At 47.4% G+C, this 23,218-nt stretch overlaps 2 protein-coding genes across 2 annotated transcripts in view; both read right to left on the bottom strand.

The window, feature by feature from the left end:
* LOC109422128 (uncharacterized) overlaps positions 1 to 7,522 on the bottom strand; it is a 432,211-nt gene extending 424,689 nt beyond the window's left edge. The window contains exon 1 of the mRNA XM_062844836.1: positions 7,369 to 7,522. The gene's annotated coding sequence lies outside the window, so the exon portion shown is untranslated. The remainder of the gene's footprint in view (positions 1 to 7,368) is intronic.
* A 1,622-nt stretch (positions 7,523 to 9,144) lies between these two features.
* LOC134288607 (uncharacterized) lies at positions 9,145 to 18,266 on the bottom strand. The gene is made up of 2 exons (XM_062853945.1): positions 17,917 to 18,266; positions 9,145 to 15,133 (listed from the first exon to the last, which is right to left on the bottom strand). Exons 1-2 carry the CDS (start codon positions 18,264 to 18,266, stop codon positions 9,145 to 9,147), a joined length of 6,339 nt encoding a protein of 2,112 aa, XP_062709929.1.
* Positions 18,267 to 23,218: the final 4,952 nt, after the last annotated feature.

The raw sequence follows: 23,218 nt of genomic DNA, 5'->3' as shown, positions 1-23,218 counted from the left end.
TTCCCCGCCTTTGGCAATAGGACCAGGCTTTGCCGCTTCCAAACTTCTGGGAAAACTCCCTCGTCCAGACATTTCTGCATAGCAGCCTGAATATCCCATGAGCCTCGGCAATAGCTACTTTTAAGGCCAAGTTCGGAACTCCGTCCGGACATGGTGCCCTACCTACGCTAAGTGACTTTGCTATCCCCGCAAGTTTCTCATCGTCAGCCCCAGTTCCCGGCTGTCCTACGAAAGGAAGCCAGAACTAGGGTCATGACGCGGAAAAGCCCCTCGATGATCATCTCCAGCATCTCTGGTGATTGCTCTGTAGGAGCCATTACACCTCTCTTCTTGGCCATCACGATCCTGTAGGCATCACCCCACGGATCCGCATTGGCACTCTGACACTTGTTCTTATCACGGTCTTCAGCGCGGCTTTTGCACCGGCGAACACCATCCGCCGTCCGTTTCGCTCTTACTCAGATCGTGCTTGTTGCATCGGTCACCTAGCCCGTAGGCAATCGCGGCGCAGGTCCGCAATCACTTGAGTCCACCAGTGAGCCGGTGGTCTCCCATTTCTAGGGTGTACTCACCCAGGCATGGTCGCATCGCACGCACGCGAAAGCACCGCTACCAGCTCTTCACCGTCTAAACCAAGTAGGTTTCGCCCAAGGCGAAGCGCCTCCCCAAATACCCATTCGTCGAAGTATTAGGTCTTTCACCTGTGAGGGCTTGGCCTTGGCCTAGCCGCCTCTTATTCTACTTGCTGCCTGCTGTTGTTGTAGTCGATACTGTAACGAACCGCCAGGTGATCGCTGCGAGTGTAGCTGTCGTCACTCTCCAGTTCGAACTACTTGTTAGGCCAGGACTACAAAAAGTAACGTCAATTATCTACTCCGTTCCTTTTCGACTAAAGGTACTAATATCGCTAAGACAAATCTCGATTTTGATGGCCAGTGTTTCTAGCAGGATCTGACCCCGCTGATTCGTCACAATTAAGTCATTCAATCCATCGTAAACTGTTTGATCTACAACCACGGTAGGCATATAGTAGAGTACAAAAGAAGACTTCGTTGACCTTGGTGACCACAAAGCCCTCATAGGTAGTAGACACCAACTCCTAGACGGGGTATTTGCCCGTCGTCCATATCGCCGTCATTTTCTGGACCCATCCGAGGCCCAATTGCCGTTGCCGGCGGGTACTCGGCATGAGTCCGCTATGATGGCGATATCCGTCCCCCACTCAGAAACCGCCTGACAAAGCAATTGCTGAGCTGCCTCACAGTGGTTAAGGTTCAGCTGCCTTACCTGCACTGTGATTTGTTCACTGCGGCTTTCTTGAAGGCCGGGCACTTTGGACCATCCGTTGGGTGCCTATTGTTAACGGATTCCCCGGTAAATATCAGACAAATGGGTGGACTCGTGCATCATTGTACCTAAGGGCCTTCGGCGCCGCATCTCCTGCGCAGTTTGCTCCTGTCAGGGCTTTTGCAGTCCCATGTCTTATGTCCTGGTTCCAGACACCTGAAGCATACCTCTGGTGGCTCGTGAAAGGTTAGATGGCATACTGACCAGCCCACCTTTTCCCTACTTTAACGAACTTATTTGCATCCGCCACGGGTAGCTGTACCAAGGCTACCCGTTTCTCTGCTGACCCCTTCCGTAGTTGGACGGCTGCGGTGACCACCTGCACCTCGTACTGTTGCCGCAGTGCCGTGACGAGCTCTTCCGCTTAGGCTTCAGTGACCTCATCAAGTTTTTTCACCATCAGAGTTGCCTCTGCTGTAAGAGCCCTCACCTCTACCAATTCGCCAAGGATCTCTTCCGCTAGACCTTTGTAGGCGGCGCCCTTGCCCCTTGCGTTCCTTGTCGCGTTTGAGCTCTAGGATCATTTCACCCGTACGAGTACGTCTAATACTGCGCACGTCGGCTCCCAGATCCACGAGCTTGGCGTCGCTTCGCACCATCCTCAAGACGTCCGAGTACTTAGACTGTTCGGTAGTGATGACGAGTGCGTCGCCTTTCACGCGAATGGCACTTGCTCTTCTACGCCTTCTTGGTTTGGTGTCCCCGATCTCCTCGAATTGCGGTTTTTTCTTCTTCCTCTTCCGCTCGACTTTCGTCCAAGGGGGGGTTTTCCCCTTGGTTCGCCCTACTACCCTTCGTACTACATTCGCAACCCCCTGTTCTCTTCCATCCGGGGCGGGTCAGCCTATTCAGGCCCACCCTTCCCAGCTTTCCGGGACGCCTGGCTGGGGTCCGACTGCCGGCATTGTTGTCGACCTTTGGGGTTAGTATCCGCCTAGCCTTGCGGGCACCGCTAGACAGCTCCTAATCCATGAAGCTTCTACAAGTGCTTATCAAAAGCAGTCGCATCCACCACACCTTTTGGGCTCCCTACATAAGCGAAGGCCTCCGTCTGGGTAGACTGAAAATATGCATGGATGTTGCCGATGTTTACAAATATCTCGGCGCCTATAGTGGACCCCCCCATTTGATTTCCATGTTATCTGTCACGCTGCCGACGGAGCATATAGTGGACTCTCCTGAATGTGCCTATAGTGGACCCTTTTGAGTGTTTAGATTTATTAAATAGTTAAAATAACCGATTTTTGTGGCCACTGGGCAATTCGTTTGCCAGGAACTGCTGTGTAGCAATATAATCGATGTTCCCCCGGTGGAAGTTGCCTGGAAACAGTTGATTTGGGCATTTATATTCGAGTTTTTCTGTGGGGGGTCCACTATAGGCGCAGGGTCCACTAGTAGCACACAACCCCTAAGTTAGATATGATAACAAGACAAGGTATTGCTCGGGTGTCCTGGTATTGAAAATAGCTTATTTAGGTATGTAAGTATTGACCCAAGTAACCATGACGCTGGATATAGAGCATTTATTTCGCTTTATAGTATATTATATGACATGCGATATAAAGTTGTTTTGTCATATAGGTACAATTGAAGTAGGTTTAAAGTCGAAAGTGGCGCTACTATTGTTGATTTAAAGCAAGCTTTACTTGTGCGATTGCTAAAGCATATAAAATGCTTGTACCATATAGCTAATGCAATGAAATAGTATGGAATGCATACTTAAGGCATCATGTCAACAAAAGAAAAAAAGTATTTTTTTTTTTTTCATTTTTCTGTCTATTTATATCTTGTCATACCTGTTCCGATACTCTTACACTGATGTTTTTTATTCTATTTCGGGAATTGAACCTAGACTGCTGAAACTGGACCGCGATGAAACTCGGACGCGCTAACGCTGTGCTACGACTACCATGTATTTTGCACATGGAAAAATGTGCAACATAAAGTAACGTATACTCAGCTCGTGCTTTATTGAGTTGTGTTTTCAGCAGCTCTAAAAGGTTGTGCTAGGGTCTGAATGCCATCAGTTATCTTACTCTCCCAAATCCATTCGAAAACAAGCGACTACAGAACGGATTGATTCCACAAACGAAGATGATATAAAGATACAAATTAGTCTGTGTTGATTCTGTTCTTATTGTTTCCATACGTCCGCACTTCTATCTTTTCTTTTATGAAATCGCACTATGTCAAATAAGGAAACCAATATCTCAACCCCACATAATTTTTGTTCCCTCAGCATCTGATTGTTTTCAAGTCCCAAACAGAAACCAAAAAAACATACGCAATATAAATTTTCAAACAGCAACATCTGAGCATAATAATCCAAGTTCTACGCAGCAATCCATGAAAATTTGGGTTTGTTCTTCTTTTCTTTTGAATAGTTGTGTTTTTCCTAGAAATGTTTTACAGATTTTTTTCGAACTGAGGATTGTTCTCTGTTTACAACGATGAAAGCATTAGTTAAGGCACATATACAGTAATAAATCCTTGCATTATCGATTGCCATAAAGCTCTTAACATGGTAATGCAATGAAGCATTAAACAACGTCGCTATAGAACTATACCGAACTGTCAAAATCCTATAATGCTTCAATGCTTTCAACGCTTTATTACTTGACAGGTGTAGAATAAAAGTTATCTCGCATTAGCTAAACTATTATACGATTGAATCAATGTAATGATATAATGCTTGTGGTTATTTGGGTTATTCAGTTTATGATTTTTTCCGTGCTTTGTTTTGTTGATGTTTGTGACATTTTTGTTGCAAAGGGAATGAAAGAGAAAAAAGTGAATAAGTTGAAACATCTATTTAAAGTCAATAAAATGTTTAAATAGTGGTAAACCAAGTGTCCTAAGGACTGCACTGAAAGACAGCTTGCGGTTATGACAAGCACACAAATGTTTTCAAATTTACTATGGCAAAACATAATCATCAACCCATAAACGCTTCATGTGCATTCTGTTTCCTCTCATATCAACCGGTTCGATAGCCGAGTGGTAGCGTGCGAGCCTGGTGATCTCAAGATTCTCGGTTCGAATCCGGTTGCCAACAGAAACTTTTTTTAATTGTAAATCGGGTCCATGGTAAAATTGAAAACATTAATCTGTTGAATTGAAACGAAACTCAGTCTGCACAAATCAAGTGGCGTTGTGCATTTATGTTGACCCTCAGAATAGTAATTTCAACCGCAAGCCGTCTTTCAGTGTGCATATCCAAGAGATATGGCGGGCTAGGTATGTAGAGTGCGATGAGAGGAATACGAATGTAGGTCAACCCGGAAAGACGCAGGCCAGATTACCGTAAATCAGTGGATGAGTTCAACACTATTCTTTCTCTTCTTCTCTCATGTGAACCTGCCTTGTACCACAACCGAATTAAATGCGATTTATTTTTGACGTAGAGCCATTTTTAACATAAGGACTGGACTAGACACTGAAACGACTTCTGATATAAGTTCGTCTTCGCTTTTTAACCTAACTTATAGTTGAATCGAACTTGACAGTTTTCTCATGAGTTGTTATGTACATATTTCATAGATCAGTCAAACTGGAGCCTCAATATTGCAATAATGGTTAAGCAGGCTGTAATGATACTTATGTACCTCGTCACCCACTTCATGCAACTACATTAGTGGTCTAATAACACTTAGCGCGCTAGGCATAGTTCCATCATGTCGCTCAAAGTGTTGCCACAAATAATGCTTAGTTTGCAAAACCCAGTTATCTGGCTGGTGGGACATGGGAGCCTAAGCTTCAACTGTTAATGCAATCAGAGGCTACTCAGACTTAGACGCGTTTAGGTTAGTTTGGCTAGAACTGCCATTAACGAAGGAACATGACGAGATAATATAACATTATATGGTTTATCTAGTGTAAAACAATACAACATAACAAAAGAGGACCATTCCAAAACCATGATTAAAATTATAACCCGTAGTGGAATTCAATTAAAAACAATATATTTACGGTACATTTTATTGTTTAAAACCATACGTGTACCATACAATGTATGGTATATTAAAGCCCACGTATCAGTATTTCTAACAATTCATTTACAATAAAATGTATGGTTTTGTAAAAAATATATATGGAGAAAAAATTTTTTTATATTGTTACGATACTTAACAACCCGTATAGTATATTGTAAAAATCTTATTTACAATTCACTGTATGGTGTTTACATTACATCTTATTGTTTTTGTATTTTTTATTTTTACAGTGGTGTTTATATAGTTCTAAATAGTACTGTTACAATACAACATTCGGTTTTTCCACTGAATTTTTTATTCGGGATAACCATAGCCACTACCCAAACTAGGCACGATCAAACTCAAAGAGCAGCGATAAAAACCAATTCGGTATCGATTGAAGAACGCCAGAGATGAAGATACACAGAGGACACTGTGAAGAACGCATAATGCGAAGAGCCATATAGGTTATAATTAAAGCTAATAAACAACATACTAATAATCTCACCCTTATTGAACCTCGCTGTTGAGGCTTAAGAAGAAGAGCAGATTATCTCGGAGAATCACAAGGTCAACTGCACCATCAGCCGGGGCCCGTGGCGTAGTTGGTCACACGTTTGCTTCATATGCGGATGGTCATGGGTTTGATTCCCAGCCCCGGCACTTGCAATTTTTCGTCAGTTGCTCTTCACCGAGAGCGGCTGACACTGACCCTCTTCTGAGCCCCATGGCTCAAACGGACCCGGATACCTGGACATCGACGAATTGCTACTCATAACGGACCCCCAATCGGACTGGAAAGGAACAGCGGCCACCTATCATCCTTGTGCTCATCATTCTACCATGTAGAGTAGAAAAGTGAAAGCAGCAGAAAGGCAACCAGTTCGATAAAGTATAATAGAATACATCTAGGCTCTGTACAATACTGTAGATACAGCTGTCAATTGAAATCGCTCACGTAGTGCCCTAGTGGACAATAGAGCTGTAAATTAGGTTAAGTGATTAAGAATTAAAAAAAACTGCACCATTGCTCCGGTTAGCGCAGTAAGGGCAGAATACTGTGGAGGGTGCCCTAGTACTCCACAGGCTCCGTTAAGCGGTTAGGATTTTTTTAGACCCCCCTAACCATTCATTCCTAGGCACGGTAAGCATATAGCCGCATCACACCATGAATTAGGGGTTACCTGTTTAATGGACTCTTACCACCGGAACAGGCAGTCCGTAGTGTTATTCTTAGCCAATTGAGACAATCGCTACCGACACTACACACACAGCTATCTAGGCTGATCGAGAAAAGAAGTTTATGCAATTCAGTATCTTAATTTATATTTTATCTAACTCATTTTGGTATCATAATGGCCAATTTTTCCGAACTGGTTCATTATGCAACTGAAATGAGTTGCATTATGAAAAAATCATTGCATAAAATTTTGTATGGAACTCATTGCAAAACTCGATTTTTTCAGCACTCTTCGTATTTATCCAACTCGGCAAGCCTCGTTGGATAAATGTACGACTCGTGCTGAAAAAATCAACTTTTTGCAACTCGTTACATAAATAACTATAATATTGATGATCAACTTCATACGGATCCGAACAGCCGGTAAGTCTCAGTTTATAACTGTGAAAGTCTTCATAGAACACTAAGCTAAGAAGCAGGCTCCGTCTCAGTTGAACGTTACGCCAGGAGAAGGCACCAGATTTCATAGACGCCCATACATGAAGTTTAAAAACATCCACAAGCCTACAAACCTACAAATTACAATGCAATATCCTCTATTCACCAATCGACATGTGTTACTCAATAATTCACGAGTCTGCCCTGACTCATTACCCTATCACATTATCACATCGAGCTGACAAACGAGTTCCGCAGAAATGATCCAACTTCTCAGAACCACCGCGCAGCCGCCGCCGCCGTCAAGAACCGGTTACGCAGCTCACTCAAATAAACAAATCAGCTTCCAGCAGCCATACCTGCATGCATACTTTCCCTATCACCTTAGCACGCGTTACGCAGACGGATAGTGCCCTACCCGCTGAAACCTACCGAGAGCAATAGATAGTAGAGGTCCACAACACAGAATCACCACCGAACTTGCTTCCGAGATATCTACATAGAAGCACATGTGCTCGCACTTGCACTCCGCACTTGCAATCCCGTACGCTCCGAGGCAATAATTTAATCATGTACAGTTGTACTAAACATGTTAATCGTTCAAAAGTCGCGTCGAAACTAGCCGAAGCCGATGGCTCTGGGCTGATATTGCCATATTCCGTTCCATTCCATCATCATCATCCGCCGCCCCGATAGCGAGTCTAGCCGGACTGGGGCCGGGGTGGTCAAACACTCGTTGAACCAAACCGCGTGCTGCCTGTTCGATGTGTGTGGGTCGCTCTATCGCTGCTGCTGTTGGTGCACTTTGCGCGCGACGCGACGTTGTCGTCGATGTTGTAGTAGATCAACTCGCGATCGCGTATGATACCAGGCGGATGGATAGCGCGCGTATGGAAGCGTCAGGGTGACACATGTAATCTCTGCTGCAATGACTATGACTACGGCGACGGCGGCGACGCCGATTCTGGAATTGCGCATGGTCGTCGTCCGTCGTCGTCGTCGGTCCGGTAACATACATTGTGCACATTCGCTACGACAGCGATGATGATGACGATGACCAGGTGGTGGATTTACCCGCCCCGCCATTCATGGTGCTTGCAAAATATAGGTAAAGGTATTTGTTCCGCCTTTCGTCCGAGAGTGTTGCGCGCGCGCGAACATTCAATAGCTGTAATACTACGGCTCGAGGCGCGGGTACTTCTTCGTGCCTTAACCGGGCAGAGTGCGCACAGTACGATAGAGGTCGGCCCGGCGGCCCTACCTTCCCGACATATCTCCCGTTTGTACATACAGGTATGGTCACCACAGTCAGTAATGGCAGTGTCATTGGCGAGTCATCAATTTACGAGACTGACAATTTTGCACTGCGTCGCTCGCTCGCTCGGATGCCTCTGGGTAAGCCCCTCGTTCGCTGGATGCTGGTTAGGTTGCGTCCCCCTTCTTCTCATAATGATTGAATTGCTGCTTCTGCTGGCTGGGACGGGACGCATTACAATCGATGAGATGGGAATCTCTGCGAGCGATCGATTGATGACATCAATTCAATTCGCGTCGCTAAGTAGTATGCGATTATTGAGTAACTTTGGACGTATCAGTTGAAGTTTCTAACCGACCACATATACTAAAACCTCTTTTTATGCAGGTTATATTTAAGCACTTTTAATTTATGCTCTTTTTTTATCTGTATTAACGAGATTTTTAGCCCTTGGCTAGTTCATCTCGGGACCCACGCTTTACTTCCTGTTCGGATGGTAGAAGAACCTTCACAGCTTTTTTGTCTTCAAAGCTTAAAGCTAAAATAATAGAATTTATTCTTAATAAGTTCATAGTTCACAGTAAGTTTCGGCTACTTACGATAGTCTTCTCCTAATATTTCTAGTGAACACTCTTCGTGGACAATTCACGAACGGATTTCGTATCCTTTAGAGAAACAGTGTAATTAACAATTTTAGTCGAGTCACCTCTAGAGTTCAGGTTAAGTTACCTTTTATCGACCCTGTAGCGAGAGACGACTACAGTTTCACCCAATCGCCCCAATCTTCTAATAACAATCCTGGCAAAATAGATAGGAATACTTAAATAATTAATTGTTCACTGATACAGATTATCTGTACACTCACTATTGCAAATAATAAGCTTTTATAAAATTCAACAAAATATTATAAGTTCACTGCAGCTAAATTGTTATTGCTGATCATCGCCTCGTGATCATTCGCTATCTACACACTTTATCGATGTGACACTGACAGGCGGCGGAGCACTGCTAACAATGAGTTCACAATCTCCCGTATGGTAAGTGCTGCCGGAACATCCCCCGCCCCGTGGATCCGGATGTTGAACGTCAGGAAAGATACCGGGTTCACCATCTCCAATCTCCATCACTGCCAGTTTGACCACCGGACGTTTTAGTCTTCCGTTCCCGTTGACCGTCTTCACGATGGCTTGTCGAACTCTTCCATCACGACCTTGTATAACTTCTTCAACCTTACCCCTTATCCACGTCCGACGATCCCCTTCTGCTACATAAATTAAATCTCCAACTTTTACAGGACGTACGTCTTCGAACCATTTAGATCTACGATTAATGGTGGGGAAGTATTCTCTTATCCACCGCTTCCACAGTTCGTCCGACAAGTACTGGCTTCGTTGATAGCTACTGCGTAACGCCGCCGCAAGGTCGGTACAGCTCCTGATCGGTTCATGTGCACCGGACGTATTCCCAAAAATGAAATGATTTGGAGTGAGTGCCTCATCATTTCCGCATTCCTGGGGCATGTATGTAAGCGGCCTAGAGTTGATGAACCACTCCGTTTCTGCCAGTACAGTTACCAGGATTTCGTCATTTAGTTTGCGACCATCATCGAGCGCCCTCATGGTTTCCTTCACGCTGCGTACCATACGCTCCCACACACCACCCATGTGTGGGCTCGCCGGGGGATTGAACGACCACTTGGTCTTGGCATCAGTGAACGTGTTTGCGCATCTGTCGTTGATCTCTCTAATCTGTTGCGTTAAGTGTCGGTTGGCACCGACAAAATTCGTGCCGTTATCAGAGAAGATTTGTACTGGTGACCCTCTCCTGCGGACGAACCGACGGATTGCCATAACGCACGAATCGCTGGACAAATCGTATGCTATTTCCAGATGGACGGCTCTAACCACCAGGCAAGTAAAGACGACCACGTAACGTTTTTCTTTGCGTCGTCCAACAGTGACTTCCAAAGGGCCCAGATAGTCCACCCCAACGTAGCAGAATGGCCTTACGTATGGAGTCAGTCGTTGTTCTGGCAATGGTGCCATCCGAGGAGACTGTGGTTTACATTTGCTTATTTTGCAACGCTGGCAGGCCCTCATTACCTTGTCGACTACCGATCGCAAATTAGGTATGAAGAATCGTTGACGTACCTCATTGACGATTGTTTCTTTATTTGCGTGTCCGTATCGGCAGTGATAATGGTCCAGCAGTCGAAACGTAACCAAATGATCTTTCGGAAGGATTATGGGGAATCGTGAGTCGAACGGAGCGTAGCCTGCGTTCGCAGTTCGTCCTTCTACCCGTACGACTCCGAATTCATCGGCAAATGGGGATAGCTTGTACAAAGGGCTTGTACGTTCAATGCTCACCAGGGCTTCGGGAGACGTATCACGGTTCTTCAAAAGTATTTTTACCTCATCAGGGAAACTGTCTGCCTGCGCGAAACGCCACAAACTTATTTCGGCTCGTTTGTACTCGGTTTGCTGAAGAGGTACGATGACAGCTGGGATGGATCGTTTCAAGCACTTGAGCTGATGATTCGTTGCTTTGATGGTCTCTATCGGCTGACTCCTTATTCGCAGTCGACAGTTATTGATGAAACGGCCCACCATGGCCATTGTTCGAAGCAGCACGTTCCACTTGGAAACGTTTTCAACTTTAATTAGTTCTTGCGGAATAGCAATGTGGTGGAGCAAATAGCATGGCCGAAGTTCTTCTTGGACGTCCGAAGGTACCTGTCGTTGCTGGGGCCAAGTTTCTTCTGTTCCGTACAGGAATGATGGACCACTCAACCATATGCCAGCAGAGTTGGGTTCGGAATGTTTTCCCCATTTGGTCAGACAGTCTGCCACGTTTTCTTTAGTGGGCACCCACCGCCAGTCGACCAGCTGCGTGTGTGAGAGAATTTCTCCCACACGATGTGCAACATACTGCTTGTATTTGCGATTGTCTGAACGTATCCATGACAACACGGTGCTGGAATCTGTCCACAGGAAACTTCGGCTAATGGTGAGTGTGTGGGACTCCATCACGTTTTTCAGCATTCTCGCTCCCATAACCGCAGCCTGTAGTTCCAGTCGCGGAATTGACTGATGTTGCAGCGGAGCTACCTTGCTTTTCGCCATTACCAAGGCTACGTGTACGCCACGATCATCCACTGCCCTAAAGTACGCTGCGCAACCCATGGCGAATTCGCTGGCGTCTGTGAATATATGCAGTTGCAACGAATGGAAATGATTGGGGACCGCGTTTCCAAAGTAGGGTCGGGGGATTCTCAACTGTTCGATTCCAGCAAGCAACTGAACCCAGCGTCTCCACTTCTCGTTTTCTTCATCGGGAATGTCCTGGTCCCACATAGTGCCACTTCTCCAGAGATCCTGAATGAGCATTTTGCCGTGTATCGAGAAAGGCGCCAACATGCCGGTTGGATCAAACAGACTCATTACGCAGCGAGCCACTATTCGTTTTGTAGGACGACGACCTTCGGAAACGTATGGATCCAAGTCTCCATGAAAACGAGTTGAGAAGGAAAGGAAATCTCCTTGCGGATTCCATATCAGCCCTAAAACGCGCTCCCAATTGTCCTTCGTAGCACCTCCGATTACGACCGGTTCCTGGCTCTTGGCCTCTCCAAGGGCATGTAAAACTTCGCGACTGTTACTCACCCAGTTTCTCATCTCAAATCCGGCACGCGCATGTATTTCTCGCACCTGTACCGACCTTGTGATGGCTTCCTCGATGGTGTTGGCACTGTCGACGTAGTCGTCCATATAGGTTTTGTCAATTATTGCGGCCGCAGCTTCGGGAAACTCTGAAGAGCACTCAAGGGCATTTTCCCGCATGACATGTTGAACGGAGCAAGGTGAACATGTTGCCCCAAACGTTGCGACATCCATAATATAAATCTGCGGTGGCTGGGCAGGATCAAATCGAAAGATGAATCTCTGAGAGTGTTTGTCTGCCGGGATGATTTGAACCTGGTGGAACATCTCTCTGACGTCGCCTCCAAAAGCAATCGGCCTCTCCCTGAATACGCAAATGACTGAAGGAAGCGAGTTCAACAGGTCCGGTCCTTTTAGGAGCTGGGAGTTCAGTGACACACCTTCCACTTGGGCTGCCGCGTCCCACACAAGCCTTTTCTTTGCAGGTTTCCGAGGATTTGTCACCACGTTTATGAGTAAATACCATACACGGTCCGGATCGGCACTTGCCAGTTCCTGCTCGGAAGCCTTGTGAGCGTATCGTTTCTCGACGTAATCACGGATCTGCTGATGAACGTTGGCGCGCAGCTCTGGATCCCTAGCAAGCTTCGCCTCGAGACTTTTCAACCGTTTTACTGCCATGTACCAGCTATTTGGAAAGCGAACGTCATTGGTTTTCCATAGGAGTCCCGTTTCATATCTGTCCCCAACTCGCCGAGTAGTCTGCTCGAGGATCTGTCGAGCACGTTTATCGTCGGCGGATTCGGGCAACGGAGAAACGCAAACTACTGCTTCTTCCAAAATGAACTGTTGACGAATCAATTCATTTAAATCCTCATCCGTTTTACAGCTACAGTCGTGAACCCCGACGAAATCGTTTCCATTGCTGTCAGGTCCACATGGACCATACACTGCCCAGCCAAGCATGCTTCTCACAGCCACAGGTTCGCCCGGTCGCCCTACTCGGATTTCAAGTGGGGTAAGCAGATCCAAATTCCGTAAACCTATCAGAATCCTAGGTTCTGCGTCGATGTACGAATGCGCAGGTAGATCACGGAGATGATCGAACCGTTCAATCAAGTTTTCCATCGATAGACTTTGCTTGGGTAGATTCAGCCCACTCACGGTGTGGACTCCTTTGAGATTGAAACGTTCTTTCTGCCCACGCGCTGATATCACAATGTCCACTACCTTCGAAAACTTCTCTGTACGGCTGACGTTCGAGGTCCAAATCAGCTTCAGCGGTACTGTCTCACCAGTAAGTTCGAGGTACCTTGCCAAACTCGATTCCACCAGCGTCCTGGAGGATCCTTCATCAACGAAGGCAAACGTATCCACACTGCGGCCTTTGTTGTGTAGTGTTACTGGGATCACCTTAAATAGTACCGATCTAGTTACTGGACCATGAGTGTTGCACTCAGCATTAACGGTCCTCGAAGCGGCTGCAGTTCTTGTTCCGGTCTGGTGGAGTAGCGGGTTATGACGTTCCCGGCAATTTCCGATGTTGCAGCGTATTCTTGACCGGCACCTAGAACCGTGGTTGAACAAACACACTTCGCATAGTTTGAACCTCTCTACTGCTGCGAGGCGAGATTCAAGGCTTATTCGCTGGAACTTTTCGCAGTTCCGCACTCTGTGGTCCAGGCCATTGAAAATGGGACACGGTTCTCTTGAAGAGGGGAGTCTGTCTACGTCATCGTCATTGTGAGCATAGACATGTCCTTTCTGACTGTGTTTCTCTTTTTCGTGCCTGGTCTTGTCCATCTTCGGCTGTGACAAAACAGTGACTTCGCTCGCATCAGCTACCAGAACGTCCATGAACATAGCGAATTCCTTCAAGGTTGGTACTGCGTATGCCCGTTTGAATCGTACCCATTCTAATTTATACGCGGCAGGTAATTTATCCACTAGCTCCTCCATCAGCGTTGGGTTTGCGAGGTGGCTCTGAAGGTCGGCTGCTATCAAGTGGTCACTCAACTGTTGCACCGTCATGCCGAAATTTATCAGGGTGTCCAGCCGCTCAGGTTTTGGTGCTTCCAACCGTCGAACCTTGCCCAGCAAATTTTTCACCATCAGCTCCGGTCGTCCATACAATCGTCGTAGAGTCTCGATGATCGATGGTACGCTCTTAGGGAACATGAGCTTCGAGATGACCGCTTCTCTCGCTGGTCCTCGAAGGCACTCTCGTAGACGGATGATGTTCTCAACATCTGAGAAACCGCAAGCCGCATTTGCCCCTTCGTAGCTGCTATAAAAAATTGGCCATTCCTCTGGCTCGCCGGAAAAGTTCGGCAATTTCTTTGGCCAAACCTGTCGAACAGCGATTTGATTTGCCGTTGGCCCAACTTCTCCAGTAATCTGCATCGCTGGTGACCTCTCCAACGACATTCTTCTGTCCATATTCGGCGGGTTCGGCTCTTCTGAAGGGCCTTCCGGATCATCGGAAGTATCGGGATCTGACCCACCTTGCGCATTGAATCCTTCGCGTCCCACCGACTTTTGAGAGCTACGTTCCGACTTCTTAGAAGGTAGAAACGGTGGTATTGACCGGTGTGAACCATTGTCGTCTCGCTGTTGGTTCTCCTGTCGTTGCTTCGCTAACCATTCCCTTGCTTTCCGCATTCCGCTGGTGCTGGTGTATTCGGAAGCTCTCTCAGCGTCGGCGACCTCGTCTAGTTCCTGCATTTTCCGCAATAGATCTTCCTGCAGCCTAATCTTTTCTTCGCGCAGAGCTCGCTGTCTTTCCTGCATTAGACGATCTTCTTCAAGCTGCTTTTCTGCTTCAGCCAGCTTCATTTCCGCCAGAAGCTGCTCCGCTTCAATCCTCCTCTGCAGAGTCAGAGCTCGAGAACGCGAAGTCGACGAAGTGGTTTTGATTGTTGTCGCTTTGTTCGTAACACATTTGGGAACCTCCGGGTGCTTTTTCGGTGTCACTCCAGAAGCAGACGCAACGGGAACCTTCAGTTGGCCTTCACTTACGGCCTTCTGCGATCTGGTCTTCTTGGACTTCGACTTACCGACATTAGGGGGTGGTAGGCACGCACGACAGCTGAACGATCTGTTCTCAACGCCAGGAGTCTCTCCGACGCACTTCAGATGGTACCAGACTTGGCAGGCATCACACTGCACCATCTGCGAATCGGCATCGTTGGGCAGGTTGCAGGCCCTGCAATCGTGATCCATACCGGCACCTCCGTGAGGGGGATCTACTGTAGCCATCAGAGTCGAGTTGAGTGGTATCCTTTAAGATTGTTCGGATGGTAGAAGAACCTTCACAGCTTTTTTGTCTTCAAAGCTTAAAGCTAAAATAATAGAATTTATTCTTAATAAGTTCATAGTTCACAGTAAGTTTCGGCTACTTACGATAGTCTTCTCCTAATATTTCTAGTGAACACTCTTCGTGGACAATTCACGAACGGATTTCGTATCCTTTAGAGAAACAGTGTAATTAACAATTTTAGTCGAGTCACCTCTAGAGTTCAGGTTAAGTTACCTTTTATCGACCCTGTAGCGAGAGACGACTACAGTTTCACCCAATCGCCCCAATCTTCTAATAACAATCCTGGCAAAATAGATAGGAATACTTAAATAATTAATTGTTCACTGATACAGATTATCTGTACACTCACTATTGCAAATAATAAGCTTTTATAAAATTCAACAAAATATTATAAGTTCACTGCAGCTAAATTGTTATTGCTGATCATCGCCTCGTGATCATTCGCTATCTACACACTTTATCGATGTGACACTGACAGGCGGCGGAGCACTGCTAACAATGAGTTCACAATCTCCCGTATGGTAAGTGCTGCCGGAACACTTCCCTTCTCCGAAGGAAGAACTCACATTTTGCGAGTTTGTCGGGAGTGGGATTCGATCTCAGGTCCTCGGCGTGATAGTCAAGTGTTCTAACCATCACACCAGGTCCGCTCCACATTTATGCTCCTTTTTTATATCCTGAATAAAGAGAGAGAGCAACTCAGAACGAATATTGTCAAGAATATTGTGCATAAGAAAAAAATGTAGCAATGGCGGTAACCAAGACAATGGCGGTCAGAGGGCGTTTACAAAGAGCAAAGGAAGGTTGCAGTTTCCGGGGTACCAGGAAGTCTCAGAGGCGTTTAAAGGAGGCTCAAGCGGTTCCAGGGGGTCTCTGTGGTGATTCAGGGGTTCCAAGGGGCTCCATGAAGAAGAAGAAGACGGATCCGCAGGTAGAGGTACAGGACGCCAAGCCAAGGCGTAGGAGGGTACGTGCCAAGCGCGAGAAAGGTGACGCGCTCATCATCAAGACGGAACAGTCCAAGAACTCGGACGTCTTGAAGGCGATGCGAAGCGACGCCAAGCTTGAGTGTCTGTGAGCCGACGTACGCAGTATTAGACGTACTCGTACGGGCGAGATGATCCTGGAGTTGTAGCGCGAGAAGGATTACAAGGGCGCCGCCTACAAGAGGCTGACAGAAGAGGTCCTTGGTGAGGGTGGTGAGGGACATCTCACACATATGAGGCGATTCTGAAGGTCAAAGACCTAGACGAGATCACCAAAGTGGAAGAGCTCGTCACGGCACTGCGGCAACAGTGCGATGTGCAGGTGGCCGCCGCAGCCTTAAGGCTACCTAAGGGGCCAGCAGGCATACAGATAGCTTTGGTTCAGCTACCTGTGGCGGACGTTAAAAAGTCCGTTGAAATAGGAAACATTAAGGTGGGTTGGTGCGTATATCATCTGACATTCCACGAGCCTCCGGAGGTTTGCTTTAGGTGTCTGGAACTAGGACACAAGTCGTGTAACTGCAAAGGCTCTGACAGGCGCAAACTGTGTAGGCAATGCGGCGCTGAAGGTCATAAGGCCCAAAGCTGCACGAGTCCACCCATCTGTATGATCTGTACCGGGAAATCCGCGAAAAACAGACATCCGACAGGTGGTCCAAGGTGCCCGGCCTAAGAAAGCCGCAGTGAACAACAAATCACAGTGCAGGTAACGCAGCTGAACCTGAACCACTGCGACGCGGCTCTGCAACTGCTTTGTCAGGCGATTTCTGAGTGGGAGACGGATATCGCCATCATAGCGGACCCATACCGAGTACCCGCCGGTAGCGGCAACTGGGCCGCGGCCAAGGCCAAGCCGTCGCAGGGGGAAGACATCATACTTCGACGAAGGGGTATTTGGAGAGGCGCTCCGCCGTGAGCGAAACATACTCGGTTTAGACGACGACGAGCTGATAGCGGTGCTCTCACGTGCGGGTGATGCGACCATGCCAAGGCGAGTCCACCCTAGAAATGGGAGGCCACCGGCTTGGCTTATTGGTGGACCGACGCGATGGCGGACCTGCGCCGCGCCTGCCTACGGGCTAGGCGACGGATGCAGCGAGCACGTTCAGAGGAAGAGCGAAACGAACGGCGGGTGGTGTTCGCCGCTGCAAAAGCCGCGCTTAAGACCGAGATAAGAGCAAGCAAAAAGGCCTGCTTCGAGGGTCTCTGACACAGTGCCAATGCGAATACGTGGGGTGATGCTTACAGGATTGTGATGGCCAAGACGAGAGGTGTAATGACTCCTACAGGGCAATCTCCGGAGATGTTGGAGGGGATCATCGAGGGGCTTTTCCGCGCCATGATTCTAGCCCTTTGTCTCGTTTCGTAGGACAGCCGAGGACTGGGGCTGGCGATGAGGAGAGGGTCACCGATGTGGAACTTGCGGAGATAGCAAAGTCTTAGGTATGGCGGCCCGGCGTGGCGCGTGGGGCACTGCGCTAAGTACTAAATGCTACCGACGGAAGCTGGAAAGTACTTACAGGCTTATGTGCCTGAGGGTTGCGAGCGCGTACCGTACCGTGTCACACGACGCTCTGCGCGGCTCGCTTAAGCCCACCCGTCACGTGACCTTTGTTCGCCGTGCAAATCAGACACTTTGGTACCGAATTGCACTCCCTGGCGAAGTGACCTTCTTCTCCGCAACTTCTGCAGAGTTTGCTCCTGTCGGGGCCTTTGCATGCCCACGACTTGTGACTTCGCTCGAAGCACCTGAAGCACCCTTCTGGCGGCTCGCAGATGCTGAGCGGACACTCTGACCAGCCGACTTCGATCAAGCCCTTCGCAGCCGCTTTTTTCGCCACCCCAATTGGAAGCTTGATCGTAGCGATCTGCGTGCCTGCTGGGCCCCTCCGGATGTGGATCGATGAGCTCGGCGCATCTACCAAGCACTGATGATTAAGGACGGCAGAGAGCTCTTCCGTGGTGGCGATCTCATCCAGGTTCTTACACTGGAGAGTCGCCTCCGGCGTCAGAGTCCACATCTGTACCTTCTCGCTCAGCACTTCTTGTGCTAGTGCCGTGTACGAAGAGCCCTTGATGATGGCATTCTTCTTGAGCACCAGCATCATATCCCCTGTCCTAGTACGCCGGAAGCTTTTGACATCCGCGCCTAGCTCCGATAGGCGATTTTGGCCCCCTACGTTTGAATGTGGCAATCAGCGTGCCAGTCGGACCCTTTCGCAGGCGGATCGATGCACTTGATACATCCATCTCACACTGCTGTTTGAGTGCGGCTGCAAGCTTCTCTGTGTCGGAAATCTCGTCCACGTTTTTACACTAGAGATTTGCCTCCGCTGTTAGAGCTCTTACCTGCACCTTTTCGCCAAGTACCTCTTGGCTAGTGCTTTGTAGGAACTACCTTTATTGGCTGCTTCCTTCTTCAGCACTAGCATCATTTCTCTCGTTCAGGTGCGCCGGATGTTTTTTACATCCACGCCCATGGCATGGCCTTCAGCACCTCGGCGTACGTGTCTACGTACGGTCTACCAGCGCGTCACTTCTCGCTCGTTCGCGAGCATTTTTCATAGTTCTCATCTTCTTCTTTTTTCCTACCGTAATCCAAGCTTGAATCCAAGGGTTCTCCTTCCCTTGGTCCGGTTGGCCTCCGTTCTTTCTAGAGTTGGTCTTCTGGGGCTTGGTTTCCCTGCCCCTTGCGCGCTTCGCAACCGGCTTGGCAGCCTGGTTACCAACGCTGGCCTTCACTTTCTCTTTCTTCGGATTTGCACCCGCCTGTGTCGGACGCTTTTTTTGCCACGTCTCATCAGCAAACTCAGCAAAGAGGAAACTGTCCGTTTGGGTGGACCGCTCTTCCCTGCACGCATAAGCAGCACTCCGCTCTTCTACCAGGAGGTCGTGCACCACTTGCTCCACTTGTTGAACTTGAACTTCCTGCCGCTGGCTCGCTCCCTCGTAGTGACGATCTAGCCAAGCCTCCACGCGCGAACGGGTTCAACGCCGCTCCCTCAGTTACCCCACACTCGACCACGTTGTTACAGTTGTTGGATTTCGAATTCATGTCTGTTGGGCTCCCCTTAGAAAGAACCGCTATACCTCACCGCAAATGAAGAAGTCGCCAAGGATCCTGGTGGTTATCTATGAAAGCAAGGAGGCTACCTGAGAATTGGTTCAGATCCTTATGGGGACTGGGTTCAGAGCCGGATCAGCGCTAATCAGGAGTGTTCATCTGAATCTACTTCCACCCAGTTAGTTGCCTAAGCTAGACACAGATCAGGAACGTACTTTAAGGCCATGCGACGGTTTTATGGGGCGGAAGACAGCATCGACATTAGTATATCCGCCGTTTCAAGTCATTGTCACCCGACCTTACTAAGAGGATAGAATGCCATCGCCATCAGCTAACTTGTGCATAGTTACCTAAGCGTGTACCATCTCAACAACCAATTACTAAGCATGACCAGTATACCATCATCAGCAACTTACTGCTATACTGGCATCGTTCCTGATGTGCCCGAGGCAAACCTAGCTGAGCAGTGACACTTTGGAAGCGGTGTCGTATCGCTTGTACAGAGCTGCTTCCGGATGTGTGGAACTTCTGAATAGGCCCAGCAGAGCCCACTGCTAAACCACCACCACGCTTAGTCTTACTCCGCTTGAGCAATCTTCGGCTTTCCACCCGCCTCTGCCGGGCGCTACTCCAGAAGTTTATGCTGAAACTTATCAAAGAATTCCTTGAACAATTTCATCAACAGTTTCTAATTTGATGCTCCTCCAAGGATTCTCATTATAGTTTCACCAAAAATAGTTCCTACATTTTCAATAGATTTCTCTTCCAGTTTTTCCAGGGATTCCTTGTCCCTCCCTCTCTGGAGCTCCTACAGCAGCTCCTCTGGGAGTTTCTCAAAGAATGTTTCAAGGATTCTCAATTGCCGTTCTTCAAGGGATTAATTGTACCCTGGAGGTTAGCCAGTTATTCTTCTTGTGGTCCTTTCAAAAATCCTTCCTGATGTTCTTCCTCCCCAAACGATCTTTTAAAAATTCCTCCAGTTTTCAGAGATTTCTTCTGAACTTCCTCCAAAGATTTATCAAGATCATTTCGCGGGATGCTTTTTGAGCTGCCCATGTTGGCATAGTCGACATAACCATCACAGACAAACAGACGTAACTCTTCTAGAAATATGTATTAGGAAACAATATCACAAAAATCGAACTGAATCACCTAGTATCCTCCCGACAGTTCTTCCTAGAAATATAGCTCAAATTTCTCCAACAAATCATTCTGGAACTCCTTTAGGAATTGGATCTGGAGTTTCTCCAGGGATTTCTCTAAGAATTAATCGCGAAATTCTTCTTGTAGGCCTTGCATGCATATCGCATAATCTCGCTATTCATGTTTTTGAAAATAGATCCCTCTGGAGTTCCTTCAGGGCTTCCTCTTGAAGCTCTTCATGAAGTTTCCTTAGGAACTTTTCCCAGCGGATCCTCAGTTTACTCAGAGATTTCTGCAGAGGTTCAACCGAAGAAACTTAACTACCTAGCTGAATAACAGTTTCCTAAGCTAAAATTTGCTTAAGGGCTGACTTCTTCACCTCGGCTTAACCGGTAAGCCAGGCTTACCCATATAGTTAAACCTGGTTTAACGCTTAAGCCAGGGTGAAGAAATCGTCCCTAACAGTGGTTCGTTCCACTCATGTACAGCAAAAATGTTTGTTGGGGAACTACTTTTTATCAAGGGATCCAAACCGGAAGCTCCCTCTAAAGCTACTCCATGGATTTCTCTTGGAGTCCTTGAACATTGATTACTTCTGGATCACGGTTTCTGAACTGAAGTTCGTCCAAGAATCTTAAACGACAGTTCTAGCCATGGATCTTTTTCTTCTCTGAGTTCTTCAGTGATCCTCCTCTTGAACCCTCTGGAATTCTGTTCTGGGGTGTTGGGATCATTCTCTAGGAAGGTCTGGAATCCCTTTCTAAGATCCTTCTCTGTGATCCTCTAAAATTTCTAGCATCCTCTTCTGTGACCCTCTACTGGGATCCTCATTTGAGTCCTCTGGAATTCCTCCCTGGGATCTGAGGGCCTTTGCTGGGATCTTAGTTTGAATTACTCCTCTGTGATTCTTCTCTTCGATATCCTTCTGAGTTCCTTCTCTAGGATCTTCTGGTATCCTTTGGGATTCTCCTCTACGAACCTCTACTTGGATCCTCTAGAATCCTCTACATCCCTTTTGTGATATTCACTGGGATTCTCGTCTGGGATCCCTCTTAAGGATCCTTTGCTGGAACATATGGGTTCCACCTATAAGAAGATCTGAGATCCAACATTTAGATGCTCCTAGTATCATTTTCCGGTATCTTCTAGAATCCTTTCCTGGGAAACTCCTCTGGAATACCTTTCTGGCATCTTCTAGAATCTTCCTCTGGGATACTGTTCTGAGATCCTCTGGGGCGACCAGCCTCTGTTATTCTCTGGAATTCTTTTCAAGGATCCTTTATAAAAGTCCTCTTCTGGCATTTTCTTCTGGAGTCCTCTTCTGTGATCCTCTAGATTACTCTTCTGACATCCATTAAGATTTTCGTTCGGGGTCCTTCTGTGCAAGCAATGAGATCCTTCCTGGAATTCTCTAGGATCTTCAGTGTTCCTTCTCTTGGACCCTCGGGAATCCTCTTCTGGGATAATTCTCTTGGAACGTCCGGAATCCTTTACTAAGATTTACCTCCGTGAAAGGATTCCGAACGTTCCAAGAGAATGATCCCAAAAAACCCCAGAAGAGGGTTCCAGAGGGTCCAAGAGAAGATCCTAGAGAATTCTAATGACGGACGAAGATCTTAATGGATGCCAGAAGAGTAATCTAGAGGATCACACAGGAGGATCCCAGAAGAAAAAGCCAGAAGTAGACTTTTATGAAGGATCCTAGAGGAGGATCCTTGAAGAGAATCCTAGAGGAACCTTGAAAATGATTCCAGAGAATAACAGAGGATGGTCCTAGAGGATCTCAGAACAGTATCCCAGAGGAAGATCCGAGAGGAAGATGCTAGAAGATGTCAGAGAGGCAAAAATCTTCTTCTGGGATCCACTGGAATTTTCGTGTGGGATCCTGCTTTGGAATCCTCTGAACTCCTCCAATGAATTATTCTAGGATCCTCTGTGAATTTCCTTGGTTACCAAGCATCTAAGTAAGCCTGAGATCATCAAAAATGACATATCCCGTATATTTTCGTAAGCCACGCGGTTGCTTTATTTTCTACTAAAACTTTTTTTTTTAATCCGATGCCCTTTAATTCCCCCCGGAATGGCGAGCTCTCGAACCAACATAACTTGGACCTGATCTACAAACGTACCCTGGGCCTTATAAAGGAGCACATCCTTTTGTTACGGGACGAAAATGAAATCCTGACATGTGCCAAGTGGATTGCACGACTCAACCAAGCTCCACAGGAGGAAAAATCTAACCGAAACAATTTGGCCGAGTTGTTGGACAACCAGCTGGCAGAAAACAACCTCAACTATCCGTTTACCTACCCCAAGAATCTGACCAGATCGCTACAATCGGTGGATCGGGAAATTCAACGCCTGATCAATGCAGAGTGCAGTACCGACGCTGGCCAGAGCGAGGAGGCGAGTGGGCTGCAGGACATCTTTTCAAACTTGCGGCATCTGTTGGTGGATGCTGAGACGTTGAACCTTCAAGTGGAGGAAGATTTGGAATCCATCCGAAGCGTGACTCTGTCGGCGGAAAGGGCGCAGCCCCAGGAGTATAGCGTGCTGTTGGGCAACGAACTGAAACACTTGCTGACGGAGGAAATCCCGAAAATCATCCAGGTCCCGGAAAGGGAAGTTTTCGTCAAGTGTGGTGATCGGTTGCGGCAGACGGATTCCGACTGGATTCAGGATTCCATCGAGGGGATTCGACGTGCGGTTTTGGAGAAAGTCCCAGAGGTGGCCTGTCGCCAGCGTGTTTCTAAAGCTGTGCAAACCCCGCCGAGTGGAAGGAGGAAAACAACGAAATTGGAAGAGCTGCTGGAGCGCACGCTTTCACGATTTTACAAGGATTTCATGTTGATG

This window comes from Aedes albopictus, chromosome 1, assembly GCF_035046485.1.
Source record: "Aedes albopictus strain Foshan chromosome 1, AalbF5, whole genome shotgun sequence".
Lineage (NCBI taxonomy): Eukaryota > Metazoa > Arthropoda > Insecta > Diptera > Culicidae > Aedes > Aedes albopictus.
This window is presented reverse-complemented; position numbering and strand designations above follow the sequence as displayed.